This window comes from Phascolarctos cinereus, unplaced genomic scaffold, assembly GCF_003287225.1.
Source record: "Phascolarctos cinereus isolate Bilbo 61053 unplaced genomic scaffold, phaCin_HiC Scaffold_1;HRSCAF=81, whole genome shotgun sequence".
NCBI classification, from domain to species: Eukaryota; Metazoa; Chordata; class Mammalia; order Diprotodontia; family Phascolarctidae; genus Phascolarctos; species Phascolarctos cinereus.
In genome coordinates, this window is record NW_027555514.1 from 198,487,749 (window position 1) to 198,498,387 (window position 10,639).

Consider the following 10,639-nt stretch of genomic DNA (forward strand, 5'->3'; position numbering starts at 1 on the left):
TATGGTCAGTTGTATTTTTTTGTTTTTTGCTCATTTCCCAGTCTATTATGTGACTTAAAGTTCGACCCTGTTCTTTGGGTGGAGGGGACACTATCCAAAGCTTCTTGTACTGGGATAGAGGAACCTCACCACTGGTCTGTTGTTCTTGGGGTGAGAGGTCTCTCAGCTGCCTGCTGCTCAGAGACTGTGGGACCTGGCTTCTGGCCTACTGTGCCAGAGTCATTGACCTGAGCCTAGACTCAGGACTTTGATGCTGGTTTGACTGGATGCTGCCTGCATTGTACTGTGTTCCCCTTTTACCTGTGAGACAGACTTTTCCTACCAACTTTCCAAGTTGTATTTGGCTGGAAAATTTTTTCACTCTGTCTTTTCATTGGTTCTAATGCTCTAGAATTCATTTTGAGACATTATAGTTATTGGGAGGTGAACTGCATATTCTACCTTAATCTGCAGTCTTCTGTTTTAATTAATACTAAAGCTAACTTAAAGTGATAGATCCTAAATGTTGGTTCTTTGCTAAATTATTCATCTCCGGGGAGTGCAAAGAAGAGGAAGAGGGCTTTGACCTTAGCACTTGATGAAGAATAGGAAAACTGGGCAGAGGGCATAGAGCCTTTCAGCCTGAATTTTAATAGAGGGATCCAGTTAGGGGCATGGTAGCTATATGAGAGGGAATCTCGATGATTTAAAAATGTTTTACAAATTTCTCAAGTTGGGTGACAACCATATAATTAAGATGTCATGTTCCACCCTACTAACACCTTCAAAACCAGAACAAAGAAGGAGTGAAAGCAATAGCATTAGGGAAAAGAGAATGAATAAGTATAAGAATATTTCAGGCACATTTACTTCTCACATTGTAGAAACGTTGACTATGGCAGCAGTTCCCAACTTTTTTGTTCCCCAAACCCTTTCCAACAACAACATACAGTGTGTTGTGTACCACCAGTGTAATTCCATATACTGTTCATAATATTGTTTTAGATTTATTTATGACGTGCTTAAAATGCCAGTAATAAATTTTACAAAAGAAGCTCCAAATTGAAATTTACATTATGTAATTATAATTCTACTCATAATTATGAAAACTCTAAATACAAAATAAAACTCTAATTATAATTATGAATTATTTTATGTGAGAAATTTGCCAAGAATTTAAAAAAAAAGTATTCCAGTAAGACCTCATATTCTTACAATTATCGGCAAGACTTCATATTAAATTTATTTGACCAACTTTGTTGAATATGACTAACATAATGAAATATGTTACAATTTGGTATATGTTTAACCTAATATAGTAATCATATGTAAATTTAATTTTGACATATGAGCTTTTTATTTGGATAGAACTGTATAATATTTGATCTAATATTAGATAAACACAATCTTAAAACTGTTTTCACATCAAGTTTATCTCCATATTTTCATTTAAAATAAGTTTAAAGTGAAAATGCTTGCTCCCATAAATAACGTGGTGGAAAATAGTAGGAGAATTTTATAAGCTATCTTTCTTTAAAGATGGAAGTTCATTTAAAATTTTTAGCTACCTAACTAATTAATGAAAATACATAGCTAGTTAAGATATAAAAGACTTACTTTTCTACTAAGTAGCATAGTATTAAATGATAAATATACTTAAGGTGTAATTACATATATTGCTTAATTTTTTTAACAATTTTTATATCTACACTAATCTTTGTAAGGAGAGAATCTCTTCAGATATAACTTCATTCTTCTATATCACTGGCATACTGGCTATACCCTCAAAGACACTCTGCTGAAACACTGATGAGTGTTGACAACCAGTTCATTATACTGAAGAATAGTATCATAAGTGGAAGATATAGTTAAATCAGAAAAAAGCCTTAATATTACAATGAGAGGCAATATAAGGTTTGTTTCTTCTGAATGCTTGTGATAATGAAACGATAATTTCACGATGACTTCTAAATGCTCATGGATTTCAAACAGCCTGAGATTTATTTGCACTGCAAGAATGCAAATATTCATAGCATCTTGATCATATGTTTATGCCACTGATGAGATAGAATTATATGGTAACAAAGGGGAATGAAGGAGCTCTCTGGTGTGGTATATAGAGAGCAAATAAGAGTATGCTTATACATCTGATCATCTATTGGAAATCAGTTTGCACTCAAATATTGGACTCCTGTGACCATAGCTGTTTGGAAACAATTTGATGACAGGTTGAGAAACTTCAAGAACATGTTGTGCTAAGTCAGAAGTGATCAGTATGGTGTCAGCCATACAGACACAGAAATCATTGTGTGTAGGATGGTTTTGAATATTTTCAGAAACAAAACTATATTGCTTCAAATATACATATGGTTGTTGTCACAGGGGAAAATATGTTTGCAACAAATTTGGGGCAATTATTTGCTACATAAAGCAGAATCAAAAATTTGTAAACATGAACCTGTTGTATCAATATCCTGAATCCCCAAGGGGTTCATGATCAGGTAAATGCAAAGTTCTAGATTAAGGGGAAGTCTACAACTCTGAAAAGAGGAGTTAGAAAAGGGTGACTCCACCCACAAGAAGATGGGAACTATCAAGTGGCAGTAGCTAGTTTTCAGTTAGCCTAATCACCTCCAACACCAGAAGAGAATTATAAGAGTCTCAGTGGAGAATGTGACTGATTCAATGAATTAAGTTGCCTATTCCATTCTAAGGTGCTACAAGCAGATCCTACTTATTATAATATTGTTTCTTCCCTGGCAGGTGTTTGACTTCCAGTTGACTCCAGAAGACATGAAAGCCATTGATGGCCTTAACAAAAACCTTCGTTACCTAACCTTTAATCAGTGAGTTTTGCCTTTAATATCTAACTTTTTCTTAGAGGTGTGTTACTGTAGGGATGCAGGATAGCACTTTACAGGAAGGAGTCCTTTTTCAAGTCCTTCATGGAGAAGTTATAAATCTATGAAGTATAATATTTTGCAGTGGTCATCACATCTCCTCTTCCTGTTCTCTGAAGCTACATTCTGAACCTATCTTATGCTAGGTCAGGTCTGAAAAAAATTTTCAGCAATTGATGGTCAAAGGTAAAATTGCAATAAGGTATTTGCAACTTCAGTCATTTGTCTGCCTTCAGACATGGCTGTTCAGTTCTCTATGTAGTCCTCTCTCTGTCTTTATAGTTTAATAGAAAAATTGTATTTTATCATAGATGGATTTTTATCATTTTTTCATGCACAATGGCTTTTTTTTTCACTTTCAGTAACTAAACTTCTCCCACACAAAAGGTATCTCTGATACCTTGCATTGGAAACAGGTTCTAGTTATATTTTTGATGCTTACTAGCTATGAGAGAGAAGGAACAAGTCCATTTTCCTCTCTGAATCTTAGTTTCTTGGAAAATTTGGAAAAAGAAGGGTTTGGATTAGATGATGTCTAAAGTCTCCAAATAAGGTCTGAAGGTGCTGTAGAGCCTCGATTCCGTGAAGATGAACACTAGAGCAACATTCTTTAATGTTACCATGGAAGAGTACAGTCATAGGCATGCAAGGATAGATAAAGAAAACTGGGTGTAGCTTCCTTCAAACCCATTTCCTATGAGGATTGTTGCACTCGTCTATCATTCTCAGGAAGTGAGGTTCAGAGAAGCCCCACACCTCTTCCCATGACTGCTTTTCTTCTCAGTAGGTGACTGGCTCCACATTAGCCTAGGGCTTTTGGGTAATTATATAAACGTGATCATTTAAATAAGCATGGTCCATATCTTTGGTTTTCTGTCTCCTAACTTTGCAACCTTATTTTTCACATTTAAAATTGAACTCATTATCTTTTCTTCACACACTCCTCACCTCCAAACTTCCCCTATTACCATTCCAGCCCCAAGGCTTACAACCTAGGTGTCATCATTGACTCCTCACTCTCTCTCACTCCCACCCCTTCTCACGGTCAATCTATTGCCAAGCCTGTTGATTTCACCTTTGCAGCATCTTTTGAATATACTGCTTTCTCTCCTCTGATACTGCCACCACTGTGGTGCAGGCCCTCTTCACCTCATACCTGAACCATTGTAATAGGCTTCTGGTAAGTCTGCCTGCCTTAAGTCTCTCCTCATTCCAGTCCATTCTCCATTAGGCCACCATTAAGTCAAACACCTGTCAGCTAAGAAACCCTCATGGCTGCTTGTCATCTCCAGGAGCATATACGAAATTATCTGTTCGGCATTTAGAGTTCCTCCTCCCCATTCTTTCCAATCTTCTCCCACTTTGCTCCCTGCCATTTACTCAAGCATCCAGTGACACTGGCCTCTTGTTATTTATTACGAAGGTATGACATCTTAGGCTCTGGATGTTTTCTCTGGCTCTCCTCTATTCTTGGAATACTCTTCCCCTCACCTCTGTCTCCTGGCTTCACTGGTTTTCTTCATGTCCCAACTAGACTGCTACCTTTTGCAGGAAGCCTCTCCCAACCCCTCTTAATTCTGGTGCCTTCCCTCTTTTTTTTATTCCCCCACCCCACTTAATAGTATTTTATTTTTCCCATTTACACGTAAAGATAGTTTTCAACATTCACTTTCATAAGATTTTGAGTTCCAAATATTTTTCTCCCTCCCTTCCCCCAGCTTTCCCCAAGACAGCATGCAATCTGATATTATTAAGAAAGTCCAGCAGAAGATCTAGAAAGAGAAATTCCATTTAAAATAACTGTAGAGAATATAAATATTGGGAGTCTACTTGCCAAGACAAACTCAGAAACTATATGAATACAATTACAAAACACTTTTCATGCAAATAAAGTCAGATCTAAATAACTGAGAAAATATCAGTTGCTCATGTGTGGGCTGAGATAATATAAAAAAAATGACAATTCTACCTAAATTAATTTACTTATTCAGTGACATACCAATTAAACTGCCAAAAATTATTCTATTGGGCTAGAAAAAAATAAAAAAATTTGTCTAGAAAAAAAAGTCAAGAATATGAAGGTAATTAATGAAAATAAATGTGAGGGAAGATAGATTAACTGTACCAGATATGAAATTGTTTCATAAAGCAGCAACCACCAAAACTGTTTGGTACTGGCTAAGAAACAGAGTGGTAGATCAGTGGAATAAATTAGGTACTTAAGACACAGTAGTCAATGACTGTAGTAATGTAATATTTGATAAACCTAAATATTCCAGCTTGTGGGACAAGAACTCAGTATTCGACAACAAGTGTTGGGAAAACTGGAAAACAGTAAGGCTGAAACTAGACATAGAGCAACATCTTACACAGTATACCAAGATAAGGTCAACATGAGTGCATGATTTAGACATAAAGAATGATACCATAAGCAATTTAAGAAAGCAAGGAATTGTTTACCTGTCAGACCTATGGAGAAGAGAAGAACTTATGACCAAACAAGAGGTAGAGAGCATTAGGAAGTACAAAATGGATAATTTTGATTGCTTTCAAAAGTTTTTACTCAAAGCCAACGCAGTTAAGATTAGAAAGTAAGCAGAAAGCTGGGAAAGAATTTTTAGAACCAGCTTCTCTGATAAAGGCCTCACTTCTTTTTTTTCTTTTTTCCCCCATGTTTTCTCTCTTTTTTATTGTTTTCATCATCTTCATCATTGTTGTCATCTTCATCTGCATCATTGTCTTTGGGTAGCACCCAGCTGCCCCTTGTCATCATCATTATTCCATTTCTTTTTTTTCCTTTTTTTCTTTATTTTTAGTTTTCAACATTCACTTCCATAAGCTTTTGAGTTTTAACTTTTCTACCCTTCCCTCCCTACCCCCCTTCCCAAGACTACACAAAATCTGATATAGCCTCTACATATATATTCCTATTAAGCATATTTTCACATTAGTCATGTTGTAAAGAAGAATTAGAACCAATAGGGAAGAACCACAAGAAAGAAGAAAAGGAACAAAACAGAAGAGAAAAAAAGAACAAATAGTATGCATGAATCTGCATTCAAGCTCCATAGTTCTTTCTCTGGATGTGGACAGCATTTTCCATCATGTGACCTTTGGAAATGTCTTAGATCCTTTAAAGGCTTCATTTCTAAAATATATAGAGAAATGATTTAAATTTATAAAAATACAAGTCATTCCCCAACTGAGAAATGGTCAAAAGATATAAACAGGCAGTTTTCAGATGAAGAAATCAAAGCTATCTATATTCCTCTTAAACTTTTTTTCACTCTCAACTCTTTCAATGCTTCTTAAACTGTGGGTCACGACCTACATGTGTGGGTTGTGACGCACAGTTTAAAAAGCAATACTCTAAATCACTATTGCTTAGAGAAACGTAAATTAAAGCAACTCTGAGGTAGCACCTTACACCTATCAGATTGGCTAATATGACAAAAAGGAAAATGATAAATGATGGAGAAGGTGTGGGAAAATTGTAATGCTAATGCATTGTTGGTGGAGTTGTGAACTGATGCAACCATTCTGGGGAACAATTTGGAGCTATGCCCAAAGGGCTATAAAACTATGCATACCCTTTGATCCAGCAATACCACTACTAAATCTGTATCCCAAAGAGATTATAAAAAATGGAAAATGTACAAGAAAATTTACAGTGCCTTCACTCTTTTGATTATTTCTTGTATATAGTGTGGTTTACATATTTGTTTGCTTGCGGTCTTTCCCATTAGATTGTGTGCTCTGCAAGGGCAGAGATTGTCCTTTGCTTTTCTTTGCATCCTCATCGCTTAGCACAGTGCCTCACATATGGTAGGCATAGTAAATGCTTATTGACTGACTGACTTGAGGCATAGTGGAATAGTTACTATGCTCTTGATTGCCCTTGGAATATCTCCTCCCTCTGATTGTATAGAAACAATCAGAATTTAATGGAGTTCATAGTACAGCCTGTCCAAAGTCCACCACAATACTGTTCCTGCTCTAAAATTCCCTCTATGCTGTGGGAGCAAAGCTTGTTTTGTGAATTGATATGGATAAAGTATGCCGTGGTTTAGGGAGGCAATGTGACAATTATCATGGGAAAAGCACTGAATTTTAAGTCTTAAGTTTAGCTTTGATTCCTCTCTCTGCCACTTACTACCAGTTTGACTCAAGGGAGGTGACTTCCACTCTGTTGACATTTACATAGTGATTTATGGTTGCAAAGTCCTTTGTACCCATAGTGTCAAGTGAACCTTGCAATAACCCTGTAAAACAAGTTGTCCAAAAATATTATTTTCCATTTTAAAAATGAGGAAATGGAGCTTCTGAGACGTTTTGGTAATTTGCTCATAGTCATACAGCTAATAATTGAGAGCCACAGCTTGAATCCAAGTCTTCTGATTCCAGAGCCAGGATCTTTTGTTTACTCTTCAGTTGATTCAGTCATGTTTGACTCTTTGTGACCCCATTTGGGATTTTCTTGGCAAAGATACTGCAGTGGTTTGCCATATCCTTCTCTAGGTCTAGTATTCTAGCCATTTATTTTCCTTGTGTCTCAGAAATGCTTTCTGTTTAAGGAAACTGAACAAAACCTGCTTGAACCCAAGGCAAGAGGGATCTATAGCTAAGTGTTCATTCAGTAGTTAGATGCATGGGCCAAAGAAAACAAACCACTACAAAGACTATATTTCTTAATTTGGGAAAGGGTGTATTTGAGCAGGTGGGTTTGGGAGAAGGGAAGTTGTTGGAGTTGGTGTGTTAGAGAGATTTCTTTAATGAATGAGACCTGTATATGTATGTTTCTCTCCTTTTAGATTCCAAGACATTCCCAACTATCCTTTTAATGATGAATATTAATGAAGTTTTGACTCAGAAGATTTGTGGCCCTAAGACATTGCAGTTCCTTTCAAAGGAATAGCTTGCATTCTGCTGGTTTTTATGGAAATTAAATCCAGTATTATGGTTAAGTCATGCACCATGGCTAAACCTACACCAAAGCACAGGTTAAAGGCAGTTGTTCTATTATAAGCTCTGCCTTTCCTGCCCTCAAGAAGACAGATATGATGGTACACATTTATGTAGCATTTCAAAGTTTACCATACAGTAGTGAAAGTATTATCCACTTTTTTTCTGAGAAAGGTAACCTTTCCTCAGAGAGATTGTATCAGAGTTAGCATCTGGCTCACAGTCTTACTCTTTCCTGAGATCTTACCATTATTTGAAGTACTTCAACATATCAATATTGATATCTCCTCCAGCATCCTAACTACTCAATTCCTTAATTTCCTCAACTCTCATGGACAACTTCTTCACTGTACCACCCATATAGTAGTGTAGATGTGCTGTCCTAGGAATGGCAGTCCCCTTCAGTTCTCTACAATTTCATTACAGCTACTTTTGTATACAGCATGAATGCAGTAATTTCTGTAACTCTTCTGGAATGAGATTTGCCAGTACTATGGGGTATGGAAGAAAGCCAATCATATTCATACATACATACATATACATAGTAAGAAAACAATCACATGCTATGATTTCGCTCAAATAATGAATAGGTGATAGATTGCTCAAAACCCAGAAGAAGACTAACCCCTGTAAGCCTTGAGGATAACAAATATCCATATCTGAGGTAACTCCTAAGGCAAAGTAGATCTTTGAAGCTGGGATTTGCCTGTAGTAAAGAAGATGTAACTTCAATACACATTATTCCAGGTGCACTCTAAGATTTTAATAATTAATGGCCAATCTATCAAATAAAAATCTATTACACTAAATCTATGAAATAAAAAGTATTATTTGTAAAATAGACTTGTAAGTCTAACAATAACAAAACCAGTGTTATGGATTTTTAAACTTATTGCCAGTCAAATAAAAATTTGGTCCAATGCATTTATGAATCATCTTACATAAAACATCACTTCATCCCCTATCAATTTGGTATTTTACACCAAAGAGCAGTATAAAGCAACTAAACTTTAATTCTTATTCATGCAGTTTCTAGGTATATCAACTTAATGACAAATTCAAATGGTTCTTTCATTAACGTATGATCTACCTATAGAGGGTAAAACATTATGATTATCTCCCTTTAAATAAATCACATGATTTAGTTTGTATTTGCAATCACAAATGATCTCATTGAAAATCTCAATTTCCCAAAGACCATTAGCTGCCAGCACCCCAAATTATAGAGGCCACTCTTTGAAATTAGCTCCATTCCTATGATTTATGGTGGAAGTTTCACATTCTTATCTCCTTTTTAAAATATCTCAGCCTTTGTAAAAACTTTAAACTATGATTTTGAAATTTACAGTAAAGATATTTTATTTCAGTTACAAATTTGTTCTGTAATTAGTTTATAATGCTGTGAATTTTTACAAACCAAGAAAAATATTTCCTTTCTTTACTTCTCTGACTTTATCTCTGTAACCCCAATCTGACTAGTGAAATGACAGAGAGAAAGTATCTTGAAGTTTTTTATCTTTCTCTTTTTAAATTCCTAAAACCTTATATTGCGCTAGAAGTCTGAAATGGGAGTAAATCTCTGGTTATTGAGAAGGAGAGTTTAGCATCAGATGATAGAAAGCTGGGAGAACCGTTTCAAGTATTAAATTTCATTAATCTTCCCCACTGTCCATTTTAAACTCCTTTTCTGCATGTTTTTTCAGCAGACTTTCTTGCTCAGCTGTGCTTTCCCCTTAGAAATCTTCCAATGTAGCAGAACCTACAAATATGCCAGACATGACACAACACATTTTCCTGAGAACATCACAGGTGGGAAAAAACAGGTTTTCTCCTATAGGGGTACTGATGTTTGGCCCATAAACACCCAACCCTGGTCAGTAGTTCACCTGACTTATACACCGTGGTGCTTCCATCATTAACCTGGGGTTATCCTTAGGGAATAGGTGTAGTACTGATATTAAGTGAGCTGTTTATCAAGGTCACTTAGTCAACTAAAGGGACATTAGGACATGGTGAAGACACAACACAAATATCCAATAAAATATTGCCTCTGGGCAGGACATGTGGTTCAACTGGTGGCCTTTGCATTTGAGTCCTGGATCCCAGTGTCATAGTCACCAGTATATCAGGGTGGCTACCACCAGACACAGGTGTCCAGTTTATTTCTAATGGCCACAGTAGGGTTGCAGGAAATGCAGGGAGAGACAGATAGGAAGAGATTGAGAGAGAATATTGATGGCCAAATTTAACAGATGGCAGCATTGCCTCAAGAGTCCTTAGGTAATCAATCTTGTAGGACTACTAATTTGCTGATACAGGTAGCTAGGCTTATTCTAAACCTTCTCAGAACATTCTGAGTCAGGATGTCCTAAGGACTCCTAATGCCCCCTGAATTATATAGAGTTCAAACAAGGGAACAAATACTACATTCCACTGGATTATGAAGGTTCCTCATCATACACATTGATCTCATCTAGCTCAGTCCTGACGTACTTTGTGCTGCGAGTGCCTGTGGCCATGGCCTTGGTCTAAACTAATCCGACTGAGTGTGAAGAGAGAAAAAATCATGTGGGCCAGGTGGGAGATGTAAATACCAAACTCCGTTTATTAATCTGAAGGAAAGGGTTTATATATCTTTTACTAGGGCAACAACAACATATGTGCAACAATAAGTATATTTCTCATGGGAACATCACCCAAAATAACAACAAGTGTATTGTTTCTCACTTCCTTGTAATCTCCAAGGTTATACTGTTGTAAAGAGACAGAACATGGGGTTTCCTTGCTTTCTTGTAATC

General features: G+C 36.3%; 1 protein-coding gene across 2 annotated transcripts in view; it reads left to right on the forward strand.

The window, feature by feature from the left end:
* Positions 1-9,502, forward strand: part of LOC110203692 (prostaglandin-E(2) 9-reductase-like) — a 26,611-nt gene extending 17,109 nt beyond the window's left edge. For both annotated transcript variants that reach the window (XM_020980161.2, XM_020980160.2), the window contains 2 exons: positions 2,743-2,825; positions 7,691-9,502. In XM_020980161.2, coding sequence (XP_020835820.1) covers positions 2,743-2,825; positions 7,691-7,733 — 126 coding nt within the window. In that variant the 3' untranslated portion in view covers positions 7,734-9,502. The remainder of the gene's footprint in view (positions 1-2,742; positions 2,826-7,690) is intronic.
* Positions 9,503-10,639: the final 1,137 nt, after the last annotated feature.